Source organism: Schistocerca piceifrons, chromosome 11, assembly GCF_021461385.2.
Source record: "Schistocerca piceifrons isolate TAMUIC-IGC-003096 chromosome 11, iqSchPice1.1, whole genome shotgun sequence".
NCBI classification, from domain to species: domain Eukaryota; kingdom Metazoa; phylum Arthropoda; class Insecta; order Orthoptera; family Acrididae; genus Schistocerca; species Schistocerca piceifrons.
This window is the reverse complement of record NC_060148.1, coordinates 39,052,689-39,076,605: the sequence shown is the minus strand read 5'-3', so window position 1 is coordinate 39,076,605 and position 23,917 is coordinate 39,052,689. Positions and strand designations below refer to the sequence as shown.

General features: G+C 40.1%; 1 protein-coding gene across 2 annotated transcripts in view; it reads left to right on the top strand.

Annotated features, from left to right (window-relative positions):
- Window positions 1-19,423, top strand: part of LOC124720024 — an 80,874-nt gene extending 61,451 nt beyond the window's left edge. The window contains exons 4-5 of one of the 2 annotated variants that reach the window (XM_047245274.1): window positions 10,763-11,212; window positions 19,229-19,423. In XM_047245274.1, the coding sequence (XP_047101230.1) occupies window positions 10,763-11,212; window positions 19,229-19,414 (636 nt within the window). In that variant the 3' untranslated portion in view covers window positions 19,415-19,423. Of the gene's footprint in view, window positions 1-10,762; window positions 11,213-19,228 lie in introns of those variants that run through there. The other variant, XR_007006040.1, reaches the window with a different exon arrangement.
- The last annotated feature ends 4,494 nt before the right edge of the window (window positions 19,424-23,917 follow it).

Genomic DNA, 23,917 nt, shown 5'->3' with positions numbered 1-23,917 from the left:
AACGGATCATTTTCGGAGGATGAAGCACCGATTTTCACATCTTTGGTCGTTGTTTTACCACGCCATTGCTCCGACTTGTGTGAATTTAATTCATATTTCTACTACAGGTTTTTTAAAAAATTCGCCCTGCAAGACTCCAATAATTGTAATATATTATAGGTTTTCCTTTTCGATACTGTCGGTCTTCCTTGCTGCATCACAAGTTCACGTTTCTTGATCATTGAGGGATGCAGCCTTTTGTTTACAATCCACACAGTTCCACATAGTCACAAAGTTATCGTCGCTTCTCAGGGAAGGATCAACCTTTCCGCAACGAAAATGAAGTTTATGGTTACACTGGACACAGTCGAAGCCACTTTTAACAGGTGTCGTGCACTTTTTGCAATTGATTGACACTGTATAACATTATTTTGCGACCTTTTATATTCAGAACTTCCGCAACTGACGCCGCCTTGCTCCATGCCCTATAAAGCACTGAAGGGGAAATATTTGAATTTAAATAAATGGTTATTACAATGTATGGGCAATAAGAACTCTTTATTTTTGAATAATTTAATTAATGGAATTAGTGTTCCAACAACTACAAAATTAATAAAAAGTACGAAATAGATGAACCGCTTTTTAACGTTGGCATCTAGAGTTAAGGAATAAACAAAGTAGAATGAAGAGCTACGAAAGAATTTTTCATTTTCTATTCTTTATTCCGGTTTGCTGAAAAGCTGCCTGGATGTTTCCAGAGGTAGAGGTGTATGGCTATAGCTGTGATTGTCCACATGAAGTCGTCTGCAGCATATTCCACTAGCCCATCAACAAAAAATTAATAGCATTAATAGCCCTCTTGCTCATCCCCATCCTTGTCAAGGCTGATTTATTAAAAAAAAAAAAAAAAAGACTCGAAGGAACACACCAACTTCGAAGCCATGTGACAGACGGGAAGCCATAAGCCCGGTTCACACGCAACGATCTGTCTGCGCAGACATCGGCGCAGATGTCTGTACATGCAAAAGATCGCTGCAAATGTGGTGTGTTCACACGACACAAACCCCAATCTATTACTCGCCCGCCATCTGTCGGTGTAGAAAAGAAATATCAGTGGCAAGCGACTACGCTCCCCGTAAACGTCAAAATTTAATTAAGTTATTTTGAAAAATAGAAATGGTAGAAGTTCTGTTGTGGTCTGTGTTCGCAATTTGTGTTGCAAAAAACATTCAGACCAAAGGAAACAGAGAAAGCGGTCAAAATGGTGTAGACAGTGGCTGCTAAAGCGAAAGCAGTTTTCTCACGTAAATTTACTGCGAGATTTGCAGGGCGAACCTGAAGAGAGCCAAGCAGATCAAAATACCATAACGTTGGCTGGTATACTTGATCTACTCCTACACCAGATCTTCTAGATTTCTGAACTTTGGATAACTCTTTTCGGTAAACAGTTCGCAACGAATTTATTTTTTTATTACTGTTTCTCTGTTTGCCGAGGCGTCAACTGCCCGCAATTTTTCAATTAGAGCATTGTATAGTGCTGTCTTTTTGTCGCGGTCATCATATTCTTTACTTTTAATCTTCCACAAACATGGGTGTTTTCTATATATTTCAGTGAATTCACTAACAAACTTTCGAGAAATTTGACGAGTATCAGCAATTTTAATGTCCTCGGCGCACAAATTCAATTTTTATTACTGTTTCTCTGTTTGCCGAGGCGTCAACTGCCCGCAATTTTTCAATTAGAGCATTGTATAGTGCTGTCTTTTTGTCGCGGTCATCATATTCTTTACTTTTAATCTTCCACAAACATGGGTGTTTTCTATATATTTCAGTGAATTCACTAACAAACTTTCGAGAAATTTGACGAGTATCAGCAATTTTAATGTCCTCGGCGCACAAATTCAATTTTTATTACTGTTTCTCTGTTTGCCGAGGCGTCAACTGCCCGCAATTTTTCAATTAGAGCATTGTATAGTGCTGTCTTTTTGTCGCGGTCATCATATTCTTTACTTTTAATCTTCCACAAACATGGGTGTTTTCTATATATTTCAGTGAATTCACTAACAAACTTTCGAGAAATTTGACGAGTATCAGCAATTTTAATGTCCTCGGCGCACAAATTCAAACACTAGACTGAGCCAATAGCTGTTCCGTGCCAGATTTGCGGCAATATCCTGTCCACACGCTCCAACTTGTCTGCGCAGATGTGGTTTGAACCGACAGATTTGAGACTTCGAGAGGTTTCGCTCAAACCTCCAACTTCCAGGTGTGCACACACCTCAGGTTGGTGAAAAATCTTCTGTCCACACCTTCGACCATAGATACTACTAGACTGGGCAAGCAGTGCAGCGGCTATACATCTGCCGTGGCTGCAACATAGAATCACGTGACTGTTGGCAGAACGTCGGCGGGAGTTCAAGGCAGCATTCTGATTCCTGATTTCACTTCCAGTATTTCTCAGTGGATTTCCTGCTAACTTCACCACATTAAATGTGGCTTATGTAACCACAGCTAGAAGTGATAAATTAGTGCTTAACCACTGTACAAATTTAGTTTTACAGCCATTACTTCACAATGAACTTTGTGAACTGCTGAAACACTTTCGATGTTCGGCAATATATTCGCCGCGAATATTTCAGTGTTACCAATTATGAGATGCATTCTCTACTAACAATACGCGTTATGCACTGCATAAAATGTAAATATTGCGTGTGTGTGTTTTAGTGCCTTGGTTGTAGAAAGTGTTATAGACTTCATAAATCGGCGTAAACAACGAAACCTGTAACGTAAACACACGTGTTCACATCGAATGTAACGAACTCAATTGTGTTGTTCACCCACAAAACGTAAAGCAGTTTCATTTAAAAGCTCTTTTTTTGTTTAAACAGTTTGTTTCTTAGATGTATCAAATAAGATATCTACAAAATCAGTACCTACTTACATGAATACTTGTTCCACAGATCACGAATACGATACTTCGCAATGATGTCAGTTTAATGAAAGGTAGACCTATCATTACATGACAATTCTTCCAATCACTTATTTATACCTAAAAAATCGTCTACTGAGTAGGAGCTGCCATTCATAGATTATTTTAGTTTGATTTTAAATGCTGGTTGGCTATCTGTCAGGCTTTTAACGCTTTTTGGTAAATGACCAAAGATTTTTGTAGCAGCATATTATTTATCCCATACATTACAGCTTATTATCTGGAAACTAACATAGGCCATACAACTACCTTTTTGCAAATGGTATTCAGTATCTGTTTCTGATATTCATATGTTTTGTAACTGGGAAGCACAAAATAAAACTAAACCCTGATGAGAAATCAAACCCCTAACTTGTTTTTGCAAATTGTTCTTTAAAATAGTACCAGCATAATTCACCCCTTTTTGTACCAAAGTCAGATTTAACCCAGGATAGTAAAAATCATCCTTTCTTCTTGTGTAGTAGCAATGCACATTGCCATTGCTTTTGGAGTGGGAAGGGTTATTGGTAATAAATCTCTCTCTCTCTCTCTCTCTCTCTCTCTCTCTCTCTCTCTCTCTCTCTCACTCACTCACTCACTCACACACACACACACACACACACACACACACACACACACACACAATATATATATATAGGCGCGCGCGTGTGTGTATACCTGTCCTTTCCTCCCCCCCCCCCCCCCCCCCCCCCCCCCCCCCCTAAGGTAAGTCTTTCCGCTCCCGGGATTGGAATGACTCTTTACCCTCTCCCTTAAAACCTACATCCTTTCGTCTTTTCCTCTCTTTCCCTCTTTCGTGACGAAGCAACCGTTGGTTGCGAAAGCTTGAATTTTGTGTGTCTATCGACATGCCAGCGCTTTCGTTTGGGAAGTCACATCATCTTTGTTTATATATATATATATATATATATATATATATATATATATATATATATATATATATATTCTTCAAAGTGCTTCGAACAGATGCGTGTGTGCGCAGTAGGCTTGAAATCTTTTCGTTTCACTGCCTGTATCCACATCTGCCTGCGCCCTTCATCCTTTAGAAACCTCTACGAAAGAGAAAAAGCAGCTTTGTAGCTTAACATTTCAAGAAGTATATACGATTGCAATTTGCGCCGGGAAACACACACAGCACTTCAATCCGCCAATTTACATAACTGTGGCGTTCTGGGTAAGGATATGATGCACACAATAGCTTATCAGTATTCAAGAAATGCCGCTAAATTAAACTAATAATACTTACACGTGAAATTTAATGTTACTTCCCTTCACAAAACGCTCGGTACAACCATAAGCACAACAGGATACCATCATTGTTTTGCCAATAGTCACGTGGTATAGCAGTAGAGATGTTAGTGCCACGAAATATACGTCATGACCAGTCTACCAATATCTATGGTCGAAGGTCCACACGCAACGATCTGTCTGCACAGAAGTGATGTGCGCAGACAGATCGTTGCGTGTGGACGGGCCTATATGACAGACAACCCACAGACATCAAATATAGCTATAGCGACGCTAGCGCTCCAACCGGTTACATTCCACGATCCACAGTGCAGTGAACAGAAGAACGACTTTAATGGTTAAATCTACGGCGAGGCTCTAGATTTGATCATTTTTGTTTGGCGACATTTGACAAGTTCCGCAATACATCATCAAATTTCTCTGGCATATCAACTTTGACAAAGAAACATGATAGTGTACTACCGACCTGATTGCTTTTATTGTGATGCGAGTCGCATTAGAATCCCTATATGCACCAGTATTAGTCTCGTCAGTCACTTGAAAATCGGGTAAAAAAAAAAAAAAATCTAGCACTCCACAACACAAAGAAAATTGGAGTACACAAAGCCTTTGGTAGCGGCTATAGCGCAGTTGTATGCTGCGGTCAGCGGTTGGCAGTGGTAGTTCGGGCCCGACATTTACCAGTACCTTATGAAACAAAATTTCAAGGTACTTCACACCGAAAACTGCCACAATATAGTGTCCGCATAATACTTATTTGTGTTTCTGAGATATAAAATTGCGTACAGATATTGTGTAAGCGGGTGTAAAGGCAATTACCCTACAGGCACCAAAGTGCAAGTTTCTTCGTTTCCAACGGAAGGAAGATTATTAGAAAAAATGGAAACGGCTTATCCCCCGGGAAAATTTAATGGTCAGAAAAACAACAAAGGTACTCATTAACGTTCCTCTACAATTATATTGTAGTATGAAGTTAATAACGTAAAGCATAACCTTAAATGTATGCATCCCATACTACATACTGTGTAATTGTTTGGCAGTATGTTACTGCATATCTGGGTGTTATTTCTATATAAACTGAGCTGTTAGAAGAAGAAATCCAACAAGGCGTTGTGTTTGGCAGGTTTAGATATTAAGACGTGTTAACTTCTCAGCATGTTTACCGTGCAATTGGCGTAGTCAATTACACTAATATACACTAATATTTTTATCCATAGTTGACGCTATATTTGCTATTAAAATTTAGAAAATCAGCATATTTTGTCTCAAACTTATATGAAACTTCTATAATTTTTTTGATAGGAATTCTTGTAAATCTACCCTTACTATTTATTGAAGTGATGAGGAGTGAAGATAATAGTGTTTTAGTAGTTTCTGTTGGTGCGGGATACCCGAAAAATATAGGCATGCTTGTAACTACCAAAATACCGAGAGACATCATTTGTGTTATTAAGTAACTCGAGTTCTCAGCATTCAAATGGTATATAACAAGTCATGTCGTCTATTAACAGAGAAGAAACCACAGCATTGTGATAATGGACTTGAAACGTGACCAGTTGTGAGGCGGCAAGCCGATGGGTTAAAGTTATACATATGTGCAGCTAGATATTATAGAGACAATTGATATTGATCTATAGTTATCTGGTACGTCACTGCCACCATTTTGTATTTTGGAAGTGTAACTGTAATTTTAAGGCATTTGCGGAAAGTACTACCATACATAATTTTATTTACAAGATAGTGCATTGACATTCTAATTTCCATGATTATACATTTTAGAACATTGTTGTTGAGCCCATGGCAGTCCTCTGTTCTGGAGCTGTTCAGTGCGTTTACTGAGTAGATAAAGGCTGTAGCAGTAATTCTTCTCCAAGTAATGTTGTGTTTTACTGTGATTTTGAAAGGAATGCCCCCACATCAGATTAATCGCCATTTTGTGATACAAGGGAACTATCAGAATTAATGAAATATTCGTTGAGGGTCTTATAGTTAATTGAGATACTGATTTCCTCCTTTCCCATGTTTATTTCACTTTTTACCACATTCCAGTGTGTGTTACATTTATTTTTAGAATTTAAAATGTAGGTGCTCCTCATTAGGTTTAATTGTGCTGCTTTAGATTTGGATATATAGGTTTTTCTTAAGCTTATATTGTTCTTGTTCTCACAACTGTTAGCAGTTATTTCCTTCAGCATGAATAAAATATCATGACTTTACTGTGTTGCAGTGCATACTATTGTTGTATGTTGTACTTTGTGACTATTACCAATGTTGCATCTTTTAGAAACAAGAGGGCAGTTATTGGCTAGTGTATGTTTCATGATGGAAAGGAAGGTGGAGGAGGATTCATTACTATCTTTCTCAGTGGTTAGTATATTGGACAACTCAGTTTAACATCATTTTTCATTCTTTCAGCATTCTCTTCATTGGCAATTACGTATGTAGTCAACATCTTGGAATTATCAGTAGGCAGGTTTCCAACTTTGAGCCATATGCTGTCAGGGTCAGATATTTGTAGTTTGGTGGTGTCACATCCTACTTAATTTATACACACATTGCTTATTTATCAAGGCATGCTTCCATCCTGGTTGGTGTTTCATTTCAGCAATAGAAATTCATTGATATTAACACAGTTAGGAAACAAATCACACTTTTTTCTCTTCACTCTTATTGCCAGGTTAATATTTCCTGTGACCAAAATTTTGTAATGCTTGTATTTGGGATTGCAACTAACCCAGGCCACAGCAACCTGCTTTCAATTGCAGGATGCCCACCTAACGACACTCAAGAGAACAGGGTGTATATGTGGACAAGGAAGAAATATTCGTAATAACATGAAAGTTAAAGTAACCTCTGGTGTGCCACAGGGGAGTGTTATGGGACCATTGCTTTTCACAATATATATAAATGACCTAGTAGATAGCGGCTTTTTGCGGATGATGCTGTAGTATACAGAGAAGTTGCAGCATTAGAAAATTGTAGCGAAATGCAGGAAGAACTGCAGTGGATAGGCACTTGGTGTAGGGAGTGGCAACTGACCCTTAACACAGACAAATGTAATGTATTGCGAATACATAGAAAGAAGGATCCTTTATTGTACGATTATATGATAGCGGAACAAACACTGGTAGCAGTTACTTCTGTAAAATATCTGGGAGTATGCGTGCGGAACGATTTGAAGTGGAATGATCATATACAATTAATTGTTGGTAAGGCAGGTGCCAGGTTGAGATTCATTGGTAGAGTCCTTAGAAAATGTAGTCCATCAAGAAAGGAGTATTGCTCATCAGTGTGGGATCCGTACCAGATCAGTTTGACGGAGGATATAGAGAAGATCCAAAGAAGAGCGGTGCATTTCGTCACAGTGTTATTTGGTAACCGTGATAGCGTTACGGAGATGTTTAGCAAACTCGAGTGGCAGACTCTGCAAGAGAGGCGCTTTGCATCGCGGTGTAGCTTGCTCGCCAGGTTTCGAGAGGGTGCATTTCTGGATGAGGTATAGAATATATCGCTTCCCCCTACTTATACCTCCCGAGGAGATCACGAGTGTAAAATTAGAGAGATTGGAGCGCGCATGGAGGCTTTCAGACAGTCGTTCTTCCCGCGAACTGTATGTGATTGGAACAGATAAGGGAGGTAATGACAGTGGCACGTAAAGTGCCGTCCACCACACACCGTTGGGTGGCTTGCGGAGTATAAATGTAGATGTAGATGTAGAAAGTACGAGAAGATGTAATTAGCTGTACTGTCATTGGCGTTAGTGCTTACTGTTTGTAGTTATGATGCAGAATTAAAGAGTTGACTGTACTGACTATTGGGACGTGCGTATTAGCTCTCAAAATAGGTTGTGTGGCAGTTTGGGGATAAACTGCCATGTAACATAATGTAAGTTCTGTACCAGTATTTTCCTAACACTTGACCTGTGTAAATTTAAAGGCGACGGATTGAAGTGATTGGGGCATCTTAAATTAAAATGATGGAGAAAGTTGCTATGCGCAGCCTCCACACTGTTACTCTCTCTTTCAGGACAAAAGCCCACTGCACACACTTCCAGATATCCATCCACATTAATAACACCTAATCCAGAGCTCAATTCCAGCTACAAGGTTCCTATCTAACAGCATTGAGGGGGCTATAAAAATTGACTTCAGATTCGATCTTTCGTTAAGAAGTTTAACACGAAAAAACAAATATTACAGTTAGAAACTACGTGTATATCTTGAGGCAGCACAACTGTGTTGTGGAAATACTAGGACTTCATTCATCCATTGTTCAAGAATGAGAGCATTTAGCTACTAGCAACAAACTTTACACACGATTTCAAATCCTTATGAAACTTTTTCTTGCTGACACCCACTGCAAAATGATTAAAAAAGTATATCACTTAGTACATTTTCACTGTTCTCGTATTAAACTGTCACATCGTGCATGACGTTTTATTATTTCTTTTTTACCACTAATTCAGTTTGCAAAATGTTTTTCATACATCATCAACAATACACTGAAAGTACCTGCTAAATTATGGCTTTGTATGATGTACAGTTAAGCAAATATGACATCATAAACACCGAGAACCATGAAAAAACTAGCTTTTACCTAAAATGGGGTGCAAATTACCCTGGCTATAATCCATTCATTAGAGCACTCGAATGACTTCCAACAAATTTAAATGTCGTTTCGAATATTTTCTAAACTTTTCCTCGCTTTCCTGCTTAACATCAAATATATAACATATTTACTCATTTGTAAAGTACTCAGACGTCTGATTTTGTTTTATACACTGGAGTTTCATTCATTAAATAATCATTGGTGGTGGTTGTGGATGTGGTGGTAAGGGCGAGGGTTATTGGTGTTAAGTAAATGACAAGTTGGTGTGAGCTGATTTTTATTTGTTACTCAGTGTTTGCAATTGCCCAGTCAACACAAATTTCAAACTTTCTCATTCTCTGAATCGCTCTGTACTTGATCTCTCTCCCCTTTTGGTTACAACTGCTCTTTGTGTTTGACTGTAGCTATACCAATGTGTTTTACGTAACACACACTACCAACAGTAGTGTACTTTGTTTCCAAGCAAAAAATAAAAATAAATTTCATTAGTTGTTTTTCACTTTTATGAATAGCAATACTTTATAGATTTACTGGTGTGTAAATAGGGCATAGTGTCTCAAAACAGCTTTTAGCACTGTCTTAGCAATGCGAATGGGGAAGGGGGGGGGGGATTACTTTACAGCCATCACAATAAAATTAAACCATTTTCGTTAGTTGATTTTTACTTTTATTAATAACATGCTGTTTAAAGAGATAAATACTAACAAAGAGATAGAGGGGCTGGCCAGTACTTACCTCAGCTCAGTACAGCCGATAGATACACAAAAAACAGAACCGAAAATTTACGTTCCTAGCTTTCGGAACAAATGTTCCTTCATCAGGGAGGAGAGAGGGGAAAGAAAGGGAAGAAGGGAAAGAAGATTCAGTTACTCACAACCCAGGTTATGAAGCAACAGGGAAAGGAAAACAGGGAGGGTAGCAAGGATGGAGGCATGGTTGTCAGAGGGAAGCCAAAAATATTCTACTGTAAGTACTGTGCCAGCTTGAAACCAAAGAGGATGCATACAGAAGTAAAGAGGTATATAGTATTAAGATAAACACAACTATGTAGGATGAAAAGATGCGTGAATGGCTACAGAGGAAAGGGAAAGAGGAGAAGACTGAAGAGTAAATGGGAGTGAGGTTGTTTAACGTAGGTTCAGTCCAGGGGGATGGCGGGATGAAAGGATGTGTTGGAGTGCAAGTTCCCATCTCCGCAGTTCAGAGGGACTGGTGTTGGGTGGGAGAAGCCAAATGGCACATACGGTGTAGCAGGTTCCTAGGTCCCTAGAATTATGCTGGAGGGCATGCTCCGCTACTGGGTATTGGACATCTCCTAGGCGGACAGTTCATCTGTTTCCGTTAATACGCTCAGCCAGTTTAGTTGTTGTCATACCGATGTAAAAGGCTGTGCAGTGCAGGCATGTCAGTTGATAAATGGCATGTGTAGTTTCACACGTGGCCCTGCCTTGAATTGTGCATGTTTTACCAGTAGCGGGGCTGGAGTAGGTGGTTGTGGGGGGGATGCATGGGGCAGGTTTTGCAGCGGGGTCGGTTACAGGGGTAGGAACCGCTGGGTAGAGAAGGTAGTCTTTATATGAGATTTTCCATTAATCATTGTTTAAAGAGATACTAATGTCTAAATAGAACACATGAAAATACTGAAAATATATTTTTTTTCTGAAAAGACACATCTACAACACGTAAGTTAGATTTGAATTTTTAGATTCAGTTTGACTGAAAAAAATTAAAGCAATTAAAAATGTGGTAGAAGTTCTCATTAAAAACAATAAATATTTCAATCAACATTTTAAAATGTGAGGTTTATGACTAGCTTGTAACATTTACAAAAGATGGGTATAAGTACTCCCACCCCTTATGTTATTGCTAGTGTTAAGATGTGAATGTTAAATTTAGCACAGGAGTTTGTTAATGGTGACAATCTGTTGTTTATTGCAGCAGAAGACCAATAATACTGCCTCCGCCAGTGAGTCCGGAGTCCCGAGAAGGGTCAGTGGCTTCTGCAACGGCATCGGCTCCTCGCCTCGGCCTGGCCGACCTCTCGGCCCTCCACTGTCCCATAGTCCGTCCTCCCGCCAATATAAATGTGCAGTGTTCCAGTGTGATACTAATGCCCGAAAGATGCCGGGTGTCGTGTGGCATTCTTTTCCCAAAGACGAGTACTTGAGGTGTGAGTGGATTGCCAGGTGCAAATGTACGGGCAGAGTGAACGTGAAAGGTGGGAGAGTCTGCTCGCTTCATTTTCGGCCGGAGGACTATGAACAAGATTTGAGAAACGAACTTCTCAGATTACCCTCGAGAAAGAAATTAGTACCGACTGCAATTCCCAGCCTGAACATTCTGAGTTGGAATGAAGGTGAAATTAATAAGCGCAAGAATCAGAGAAAGGTAAGAAGTCAGTATACACAATTATTAATGCTAAAATATTTCACATAAATTAGTTAAGATTTATCAGATTACCTTACTATGTGTGTGCTTATTGTGAACACTAGTTTTTGTGTTGCGGTATATTTAGATTTTTTACTGCACTGGATGAAAAACCCAACATTACCCACGAATTTTCTGTTAGGCGCGAAAACAAAAAGTAATCAACTGGGACTGTAAGGTAATATCGAAAAAATTTCATTTCTGTGTGTTTGTGAAAGTTCCATTGAAATTATGACAGTCGTACAGATAAATATGCATAATGTAGAATGCAATTTTGTTGTTGGCTCTTCATAGCTACGCAGTCAAAAGCTATAAAAAACAATGCCAGATGTCAGGTATTACCTGAAGTTAACTCAACTGTAGGAGTTTCTTAGTAGTAAAGAATAAAGATATTAAAACTTTGTGCATGATGCGACGTTCTTTCACAGATATCAGTATTTACATCATCATCTCTCTTGAACTGTGTGTCGTACAACGATGTGTTTCTGTAGGTACATTCAGTGGCATATGTCGATACTGTCAGCAAAATTTATTGCGAATAAATTTAGTGGTAGAGAAGTAACAAATTAAAACATCATGTAGGACGTGGCAGTTTTTAAGCATTGCTGTGTTTGACATTGTTTCTCCTTGACTATGTTAGGTGGTTCTTATGTCCACAGCGATTGTTGTCTGACAGTTTAGGATTTCCTTGAAATTTGTCCAGTGGTTTAAGAGGAGATGTGGAACACACACACATGCACATGTGTGCTTGGAGAAAGCAACATTAAATGTAACTCACAGCAAAACCCAACAATGTTTATGAAAGACACTCATACAACTCGTGTGACTATACAGGTGATGTAGACAGTGTGATATTACTGACTTCTGCCATTCGTCAGATGGTTGTGTGTCAGTGCAATATTGTGAGTGCAGCTGTAAGTACGTTAAAAGCGTTATTCATTTCAGGTAAGGATAACTGTAGTTGAGCTCTACATTTGTTCTCAGTTGTTTGAAGAAACGCACAATGTATTCGTAGAAAAATTCTGAATGCTGGTATCTCAACAAAGAATAGCATACGTGATTTAGTTAAAAATCGGATCAGTTTCAAAGGCAAAACAAAATAGGCAACCTTCCTTTATGACTCCACTGATGTTCGAAAGAGAGTTTCTGCCACCTCAAAAAAATCAGTTCTTAATTTATCCCATCACTCTGGTGTTGAGTGCACCACTTGACATAAAATTCTTCAGGATTAAAATTGAAACCATACCATCCCTAAGACTGTACAATAACTTGAGGAGGTAGATGGATAAAGGCAAATTGATTATTGCAACTACTTTCTTGAAACATTGTGGGTGGACAGCTAGACCCGATGGCATATTTCGTGTCAGACAGAGAGTGGTTCCATTTACCTAGTTACATTATTTGGCAGGATACCAGGTGCTGGATGGTGATGAATCCTCACGAGACATACCAACGCCCACTTGACGAAGTTCTGGTAATTGTATAGAGCGAGACATTTTTTTGAGTGGACTGCCAATACCCAAGTTCATACACCATAATTTTGTAATAATTATGAGCGCAGTTAACTGACAGTGAAAAAGAAAAGAGCTGCTTCCAATGAGATGGGGCAACATGTCCCACATCAAACTTTTCACTGAATCACATTCACACAGTAGAAAGGATTTGTTCTCTTCTTTCGTATCTGTGACAATTTGTGGTAATTGCTTGAGCTTCCTCAACACGGCAGTTCAAGGTATGAAGTTTAAAGAATGCATGCTACATCGTCGTGGAAAGTGTCTGGGCCAGGAGGTACAGCCTCTGCAGTTACTAGCTGTTGCATATAGAATGACACGTGGTATATAAGTAGTGAATCCATAGCAACTGGGACCATCTGGACACGGAGCAACTGGCATGGGTGAGCTTACCGAAGCAGTAGGAATAAAAATTTGAAGTCTGTCATGGCATCATTACGTAATGTAAAATAAAAGTGTGCATTGTAAAGCAATTGAATGTGATCTGAAGGAAAATGAGATGGATTTTGCTAAAAATTATTCATTTATTATTCACAATGCAGTGCAAGGTTTCCATGGGGAAAAATAGTCAAGTGCCAATTCAGCCATTTGTTCCAGAATGAGATTTTCACCCTGCGGCAGAGTGTGCACTGATGTGTGAAACTTCCCGGCAGATTAAAACTGTGTATCAGACCGAGACTTGAACTCGGGACTGGAAAGTCGGAAGGTAGGAGATGAGGTACTGGCAGAAGTTGTAAGGATGGGGCGTGAGTCATGCTTGGGTAGTTCAGTCGGTAGAGCAAAGGTCCTGAGTTCGAGTCTCACTCCGACACACAGTTTTAATTTGCCAGGAAGTTTCATCCATTTGTTGTCTATTTTCCTCAAAATCAAAGATCTCAAAAAGTAAGAATCATGAGTTTTTACATTGTCAATGACTGTGACATGATGCAGTTGCTGTTGATCTTTCTATCAAGGAGCTGATCAAATATGTAAAAGCACTGTGTGCTTAGATTTCCGACATGTGCTATTTCATTGATGACTCCAGTACCCAATGCAAAACTTTCAAATTTTTTCTCGATTTGTGCATCAGAGAAATTGTCTGGTGATGGCAGAATGGAATTATTTTGCAAGTCACAGAAAGTCACCTAGCAATTGGATTGGAGGTACAACAGAATAGATTCTGACAGCATTTTAAATTTTTAAATTAATTCAATAATTGTATGACATATTGAAAAATTCAAATTTTTGTTGCCTCGAAACTTGGTTGACGAGCATCCTGCAACTCGGATTGTGCATCGCCTTAGCTGTTTACTGATGTAGATGTTATTACTCAGTTTCTATACGCATAGATGAAAAAGCTGAGATCTTTACAACAATTGATAGAAGTAATGTGGTACAAGTAGTCTAACTGCAAATGCTCAGCTGCCAAGCCGAATGACGGAACTATATTTTGCGCAAGTTGGTCGTGTAATGTGAGTGGTAACTTCATTGGTATCTGCTGCCATTGAGCATTCAGGTTGGCATCTTATTCTCTGCACTGTGATACTGACAACAGCGCAGCGACATTCAAAACTTATGTGTCGTGGGTGTCTGGAATCTCTCGTTGAGTTTAGCACGAAGGTTAATGTTGAACTTCAGAATGCAGTTGTGATAGGTAAAAATATGAGGGTTGGAACTTAAAGAGTGGCAATTATGTATTCACAACCGATACAAAAGAGTTACGTGTTTGCACCTGTTACTGTCCTTCAAAGTAGTCACCAGCATTGTGTAGAACTTGTGCCAGTGATGTGATAGGTGTAGTATACCATTAGCAGAGCCTGTTTTGTTTATGGTGCGAATAGGGCAGTCTACTGCCTGTCGAATCTCTGGAACAGTTCTGAAGCAAATGCCACGAAGTAGTTCCTTCATCTTTGTAATCAAATCAAAGTCAGAAGGATTTAAGTCTGGGAAGTATGGTACATAGTACAGTAGTTCCCAGTGCCGTCGACCGAAGAGAGCAGCCGCAGCTTGCACTGTATGCACCCGCGCATTGTTGTGCAAAATGATGGGTGGTTTGCACAGAAAGTGCCACCGCTTCTTTCGCAAAGCTGGTTGCAGGTAATACTCCAAAAACGAACAGTAATACTGTGTCTTGACGGTCTGCCGTGGAGAAACATAGTGCGTTAGGATAACACCGTCACAGTCGTATAAGAGAATCGCCATAACTTTAGACCGCTCCATTCAAACTATCAACAGAACAGGCTCTGCTAACGGCATACTATGCCTTCCACATCAGTGGCAATGGGTTCTATACAACACTGGTGACTACTTTGAAGGACAGTAACAGGTGCAAACATGTAACTCTTTTGTATCAGTAGTGAATAAATAGTTGCCACTATTTAAGTTCCAACCCTCGTATAAGTAAAACTACAATTCTAGGCCCAATTCCTCACATCGGCTATTTCATTGGTGACCCTAGCACCCAATGCAAAACTTTAAAATTATTTTGCTGCAAGTGCATATTAACCTCTTAAAACATCATACTGCCAATACAACATTTTTCAGAATTACTTCTACTGTTTTAAAAGAGTGCACAGCTAGTTATTGTAACAAACATAGCTCTGGCGCAATGGTATCCGTGGACATCGAGGTCCAGTTTGTCGCAAAGTTCTCTGAAACTTGTGACCTTTGAATGTTTTTCTTCAAGTTCATCAAACTTTATCTGTGAGAAAACCTTTTTTCTCACAAAATGCCATTCATATTCTTTCTATCAAGAATTGCTAGATAATTAACAAACTCACTTTCCTGAGATAGCTTCATTTTGACAGCAACGAGAGCTAAACCTAGGACAGTCGGAGAGGAAATAAAAGAAATTTTTGAAACACTCCTCGGTTTTGTGAATTTTGAAATTTTCTGGGAAATCCCCCATCATGTGTGATAGGTTCATACGCCTCTAAAATAAGTAGCATCTACATCTACTAACAAAGTTGTGCAACATTTGTATGGACAATCTCAATACTTCGTATTGCAGCAGGCCCTATAGAAAGGCAGTCATCTGCGCCTATGGAGTCAGTTGCTCTACAGAAATTGGCAAATATTAAAAGAATAAAGTTTTAACTGGGATAAAGAGAGAAGATCAAATACAAAACAGCAATGAGGATACAAAATCTTATGTTATAACATGTGGTATTTTATGCAGATGAAGGAATACTAATTTACTGTATATGTATCATATAATTTTTACTTACATGTTCAAGATGTATCTATACAACCGTGTAAAGAATTCATTGTTTAACATTACTGCCAAAAATTTCGAGATGCTTGACCAGTTTACCTCATAGTTTTAAACCACTGACATAGGCTATGTACAAGGCCTGCTCAAAAAGTTCTGGAACTTTGTGCACAAAATTTTTCCGCACTTGCATTTCACTTGTTGTGCATGGTCTCCTTCGAAATACTCTCCTCCACAATTGATACACCATTGGCATTTCCTCTTGCAGTCTTGCTGCGCCTCCTGCTGGATGTCTGCTGGTTCCATGTCTCGACAGTACGGACAATGAGACAGCGCAGTGATTTCATATTTTGTGAGATTGTCACGCACCAACAGGGATGGATGAGCGAGTGCATAATCGTGATGCAAGAGCCTGTGATTGTCTCACCATATTTCAGGCCGTTTTCTTCTCACATTTTATCTCGGGCATTGCAACACTTGTGAATAGCACTGTCGATTGACAGTTTGTCCCTGTGACACAAATTCACGATGACAATGCTGACACGATCATAGTCACTAGATGTCGAAAGATGCCTGGAATGAGGTCATCAGACCATTTTTAAACTGTGTGAGCAATTCGTAACACGGGGTATGGCTCGAGCACTCGTCACTGTAACCTTCCTGCATGATTTGGTGTGTCTCTGCAAAGGTTTCTTTGAATTTCAAGCAAAGTGTAATGCAGACGCATTGTCCCTCTAGCCGAGGCATCTCGAAATTCCCAAACTGTGTGACACAACTTTCTGCTCTATAAAGCACTGAACACTGACAGACATACAACAGTGGAACTTCCAGCAGTTAAACATTAAACACAGGCGTGTGCAGGGATGCCAACCATATTTCACTCGAGATGCCATTCGTGGGTAATTACAAATGTTCCGGAATTAATAGAACAGATCTCGTATTTTTTTAAATGACAGTTTACAAGTTTTGTGTTAAAACAAAGTTTGAAGAAGTGCAGTGCTGTATTGCGCTGTGCTGTGAAAATGTGCAGTTCTGTGAACTTAACCTGCAGTCAGTTTCAACTACAGTAGCAGGGAATTTGAACTGTTACACCAATGGTATCTCTCAAATATATTTGTAGTAACTAAGTAATATATGGAACAGAGCTAAGTAACACAAATATGACTTTATTCATAAACCTCTGAACAATAACAGAAATAAGCCTCTCGTGACTCCACATGTAATGAGACAAGTGAATCCTACTGAAGGTGCAACGTAAGCGATGCACAACTTATGTTAGTAGTATGAGCTAAAAGAACACAGTGAGAGTGAGTCAGCCCTGCTCCACTCGTGTACAGGCGCAAGGCGATGTTAGACGGTGAGGTGGAGAACGTGCCGTGTGCACGCTTCGTACAGGTGTCTTCTAGTGACCGGCCTGCGCTGACACGGTTGCCAGTTAATTCGAGGGCTCACTTGCACTGACATTACACTCGGCGCACCCACACTCACCTGCACTAGCATCAGGATACAGCAATATTCTTCCTCTTTATATATAATTTTAAACAAAAATAGTGTTCTCAAGAATGTGCTGTTTTGTTTTCTTCCTCGCAGTTGGTTTCGACAGAAAACATGGAAGTAATGTTGATGGCTTATTGTCGTATAATTAGAATGCTACTACAGTGGAATGTGAATCATCCAAAAACATTGTATTCCTACCTGTTGGCAAATTAATAAACACATCAAAAAAAGTTTTGCATCACTGCGGTTCCCAGAACTTCTAAAGATAGATGTTGATTGTGGATACTATATCACAGACACATCCCTTTGACTGTTGAGAAATGTCACAAAACCCGCCAGAAGACGTAAACAACCGTGTACGAGCAATACCTGTTAGACGGAGGGGGTCCGACAGCCAATCAGTTCCAGTCATTCCACCTGGAAGGAGGTATACGGCTCCTGTTGACTGTAGTTCATCCGTGCCTAGATGGCCAAACTGTGGACAATAGGCTTCACGGTGCGCAATTTCACACCCGACGTCTGTGGCGAGGTCCATCTTTGCAACCACGACACTGTGCAACGGGCTCGACAACATGCCAAATGGACCACTCTGGATTGACAACACATTCTCTTCACCGATGAGTGTCGCATATGCCTTCGACCAGTCAATTGTTGGAGATGTGTTTGGAGGCAACCTGTCAGGCTGAATGCCTTAGACACACTGTCCAGAGTGTGCTGCAAGTTGGAGGTTCGCTGCTGTTTTGAGGTGGCATTATGTGGGGCCGACATACTCTGCTGGTGGTCACGGAAGGTGCTGTAACGGCTGTACAATAGACGATTGTCGTCCTCCGACCGATAGTGCAGCCGTATCGGCAGCATATTGGCGAGGCATTGATCTTCACAGATGACGGTTCGTGCCCCCATCGTGCACATCTTGTGAATGACTTCCTTCGGGATAACGACATCGCTCGACTATAGTGGCCAGCGTGTTCTGCAGACATGAACCTTTTGAACGTGCCTGGGATGTATTGAAAATGGCTGTTTATGGACGACGTGACCCACCGACCACTCTGAACGATCTATGCCAAATCGCCATTGAGGAGTGGGACAATCTGAACTGACAGTGCCTTGATGAAGTTGTGGATAGTGTGCCACGATGAATACAGGTGTGCATCAATGCGAGAGTACTGCTAGGTATTATAGGTACTGGTGTGTTCAGCAATCTGGATCACCACCTCTGAAGGTCTCGCTGTATGGTGGTACAACATGCAATATGTGGTTTTAATGAGCAATAAAAAGGGCAAGTATGATGTTTATGCTGATCTCTATTCCAATTTTCTCTACGGGTTCTGGAGCTCTCGGAACCGAGGTGATGCAATACTTTTTTTGATGTGTGTGTTATGCAAAATACTGTCATTGAAGCTACTATCCTCACAGATTCAGCAGCTGGAGAGGTTTTTCTCATGTCCCGTACACCGTGCATTTTCCTCATTTGAAGTGACTTCAGCACATTTATATTTTCCAAATTATAAAAGTAACATCCGAATTTCAACGTTCTTCGACAGACAACAGTTTAAAATTTGAACAGTCCGGGTAGACATTCCAACCACAGTACCATTGGTGCTCTTGCTTTCTTCTTGCTGGAGAAAACTCTGACAGGACTAACCTATTCAGACATGCTTCAAAACTGGTTATTTCCTCAACTTGAAGATGATTCAGATGACTTCATCTTCGTGCAAGATTGTGCTTCGCTTCATTTCTCCAAGTGTGTCTGATGTTACCTGAATGACACTGTTCCAGGATGTCAGATTGGAAGAGGAGCAGCAGAAGATGAACTTCATTGCTGGTGGCCTCCCAGGTCTCCAGATTTCACTGCTTGTGACTTTTATCTGCGGAGTTATGTACAAGACAGCATTTTTATCCCCCCTGTACATGACACCCTCGAAAGGCTGCAGCATTGCACTGTTGAAGCTGGGAATTCGATGACGAGAGATCAGCTGCTTTTTTGTGTATCAGGAAATGGGCCGTTTTGTTATTTGTCATTTAACAGATGGTGCTTACATCGAATGCATAAAAATTTGTACTTTTCTCTTTCTGGGAACACTAGAGTTGTGTTTCTATCATTTGTAGTTTGGAAGCAATAAATGTTCGAAATCTGTTCGCTCTTTTTGAATATCTTGTATGTAGCAGTTGTGAAGCATTGCCAAGTTTGCTAGTAAATACTATTTCTCATTACTGTAAACGTAAAAGTCAATGTTTTGTACTGTATAAATTGTGGAAATAAAATGAATAGGGTTTGGACAAAAAATATAGAAACACTGCGAGAAATTTGTGCTTGAGCATAACTGAATTAGAATTACGATTGCATCACACTAATGTAAAGTCATTTCACCATATCCAGGGACAAATAGAATATAGCTAACGCATGTAAAAACTGACAGTATCAAACAAGTAATATATTACATATGCAGATGCTACCCAAATTTCCAGGTTGCACTATTGTATTTGGTGGCGAACAGCACCTGCGAAATCTCCTCAATACGTTGTATGTATTAGTTGGGATCAGAACAGTGTTTCGTGTAGTTTTGGGTTTGTTATATCAGAACTAAGTGAATTTGAATGTGGGCGAATTGTTGGTGCTCATTTGGTGGGTGTGCCTGTGACCGAGGTAGCTGAAGTGTTCTGTGTTTTAAGAGGCATCTACATCTACATCTACATTTATACTCTGCAAGCCACCCAACGGTGTGTGGCGGAGGGCACTTTACGTGCCACAGTCATTACCTCCCTTTCCTGTTCCAGTCGCGTACAGTCCGCGGGAAGAATGACTGCCAGAAAGCCTCCATGTGCACTCGAATCTCTCTAATTTTACAATCGTGATCTCCTCGGGAGGTATAAGTAGGGGGAAGCAATATATTCGATACGTCACCCAGAAACGCACCCTCTCGAAACCAGGACAGCAAGCTACACCGCGATGCAAAGCGCCTCTCTTGCAGAGTCTGCCACTCGAGTTTGCTAAACATCTCCGTAACGCTATCACGGTTACCAAATAACACTGTGACGAAATGCACCGCTCTTCTTTGGATCTTCTCTACTCCTCTGTCAACTCGACCTGGTACGGATCCCACTCTGATGAGCAATACTCGAGTATAGGTCGAACGAGTGTTTTGTAAGCCACCTCCTTTGTTGATGGACTACATTTTCTAAGGACTCTCCTAATGAATTTCAACCTGGCATCCACCTTACCAACAATTAGTTTTATATGATCATTCCACTTCAAATTGTTCCGTACGCACACTCCCAGATATTTTACAGAAGTAACTGCTACCAGTGTTTGTGCCGCTATATATAATCGTACAATAAAGGATTCTTCTTTCTATGTATTCGCAATACATTACATTTTTCTATGTTAAAGGTCAGTTGCCACTCCCTGCACCAAGTGCCTATCCGCTGCAGATCTTCCTGAATTTCTCTGCAATTTTCTAATGCTGCAACTTCTCTGTATACTACAGCATCATCCGCGAAAATCTGCACGGAACTTCCGACACTATCTACTAGGTCATTTATATATATTGTGAAAAGCAGTGGCCCCATAACACTCCCCTGTGGCACGCCAGAGGTTACTTTAACGTCTGTAGACGTCTCTCCATTGAGAACAACATGCTGTGTTCTGTTTACTAAAAACTCTTCAATCCAGCCACACAGCTGGACTGATATTCCGTAGGCTCTTACTTTGTTTATTAGGCGACAGTGCGGAACTGTATCAAACGTCTTCCGGAAGTCGAAGAAAATGACATCTACCTGAGAGCCTGTATCTCATATTTTCTGTGTCTGATGAACAAATAAAGCGAGTCCGGAATCCGTGTTGATTCCTACAGAGTAGATTCTGGGTTTCCAGAAATGACACGATACGCGAGCAACTTTCCTTTGTTGAGTGATTCTCTACTCATCTGCATTAAGTTACATTTTTGTACTTTAGAGGAAGCTACCATTCATCGTGCCCAATAGGTATTTGCCGTACACTACAGCATCTTGCTACGGTTGCAGACTGCAGCTCACCCTATTTGTCAAATCATTTATGTATGTAGAGAACAAGAGGCCACACTGATGGTACGGCTCTCTCCGAACACTCGCCTCCTGGGATAATGTACTGTGCTCTGTTACATTGTAGAAGTAGAGTATCTCACCTTTTCTCCCTCTCTTAACACTACAGCCCTTAACCCATTGACGCTCAAAGCTGCGCCAATGCAACATTTCGTTAGTAATTTTTTAATGTAAAATGAGTTGGACCAATTTCAGATTTCTTTATAAAACGGTAAGAGGGCACCTGAAATTGTTGAGGCATTTTTAATCGGTTACTGAACGTAATGCTGACCAGTCTGAATTTTAAACTTTTCGATAAAAGTGTTTATTGCATTGCAAAATTTCGTACTTTTTTCCTAATAATCAGGCAGTGATTTTTAAGTGAGTGTTATACAATGAACTACTTTAACCTTCTGCTATTATATTACAGTATTATTTACAGACTTAACTTACAATGCATACTATTTTTTGGCAATTAACAATAATGTTGTGTTTTTTACCACCTTGGGACTTGTGGGTTGTTGTTGTTGTTGTTGTTGTTGTTGTCTTCAGTCCTGAGACTGGTTTGATGCAGCTCTCCATGCTACTCTATCCTGTGCAAGCTTCTTCATCTCGCAGTACTTACTGCAACCTACATCCTTCTGAATCTGCTTAGTGTATTCATCTCTTGCTCTCCCTCTACGATTTTTACCCTCCACGCTGCCCTCCAATACTAAATTGGTGATCCCTTGATATCTCAGAACATGTCCTACCAACCGATCCCTTCTTCTGGTCAAGTTGAGTCACAGATTTTCTTCTCCCCAATTCTGTTCAGTACCTCCCCATAAGTTATGTGATCTACCCATATAATCTTCACCATTCTTCTGTAGTATCACATTTCGAAAGCTTCTATTCTCTTCTTGTCCAAACTATTTATCGTCCATGTTTCACTTCCATACATGGCTGCACTCCATACAAATACTTTGAGAAACAACTTCCTGACACTTAAATCTATACTCGATGTTAACAAATTCCTGAAGAGGGGCAGCAGTCTTTTCAGTAGTTCCAGGGGCAACAGTCTGGATGATCGACTGATCTGGCCTTGTAACATTAACCAAAACGGCCTTGCCGTGCTGGTACTGCGAACAGCTGAAAGCAAGGGGAAACTACAGCCATAATTTTTCCCGAGGACATGCAGATTTACTGTATGATTAAATGATGGCGTCCTCTTGGGTAAAATATTCCGGAGGTAAAATAGTCCCCCATTCGGATCTCCGGGCGGGGACTACTCAAGAGAATGTAATTATCAGGAGAAAGAAAACTGGCATTCTACGGATCAGAGCGTGGAATGTCAGATCCCTTAATCGGGCAGGTAGGTTAGAAAATTTAAAAAGGGAAATGGATAGGTTAAAGTTAGATATAGTGGGAATTAGTGAAGTTTGGTGGCAGGAGGAACAAGACTTTTGGTCAGGTGATTACAGGGTTATAAATACAAAATCAAACAGGGGTAATGCAGGAGTAGGCTTAATAATGAATAAAAAAATAGGAGTGCGGGTTAGCTACTACAAACAGCATAGTGAACGCATTGTTGTGGCCAAGACAGACACAAAGCCCATGCCTACTAAATTTAATAGTCATGGGTGACTGGAATTCGTCAGTAGGAAAAGGGAGAGAAGGAAACATAGTAGGTGAATATGGATTGGGGGGAAGGAATGAGAGAGGAAGCCGCCTTGTAGAATTTTGCACAGAGCATAACTTAATCATAGCTAACACTTGGTTCAAGAATCATAAAAGAAGGTTTGAAACCTGATAAAAGAAGGTTGTTTACCTGGAAGAATCCTGGAGATACTAAAAGGTATCAGATAGATTATATAATGGTAAGACAGAGATTTAGGAACCAGGTTTTAAATTGTAAGACATTTCCTGGGGCAGATGTGGATTCTGACCACAATCTATTGGTTATGAACTGCAGATTGAAACTGAAGAAACTGCAAAAAGGTGGGAATTTAAGGAGATGGGACCTGGATAAACTGAATGAACCAGAGGTTGTAGAGAGTTTCAGGGAGAGCATAAGGGAACAATTGACAGGAATGGGGGAAAGAAATACAGTAGAAGAAGAATGGGTAGCTCTGAGGGATGAAGTAGTGAAGGCAGCAGACGATCAAGTAGGTAAAAAGACGAGGGCTAATAGAAATCCTTGGGTAACAGAAGAAATATTGAATTTAATTGATGAAAGGAGAAAATATAAAAATGCAGTAAATGAAGCAGGCAGAAAGGAATACAAATGTCTCAAAAATGATATCGACAGGAAGTGCAAAATGGCTAAGCAGGCATGGCTAGAGGACAAATGTAAGGATGTAGAGGCTTGTCTCACTAGGGGTAAGATAGATACTGCCTACAGGAAAATTAAAGAGACCTTTGGAGAGAAGA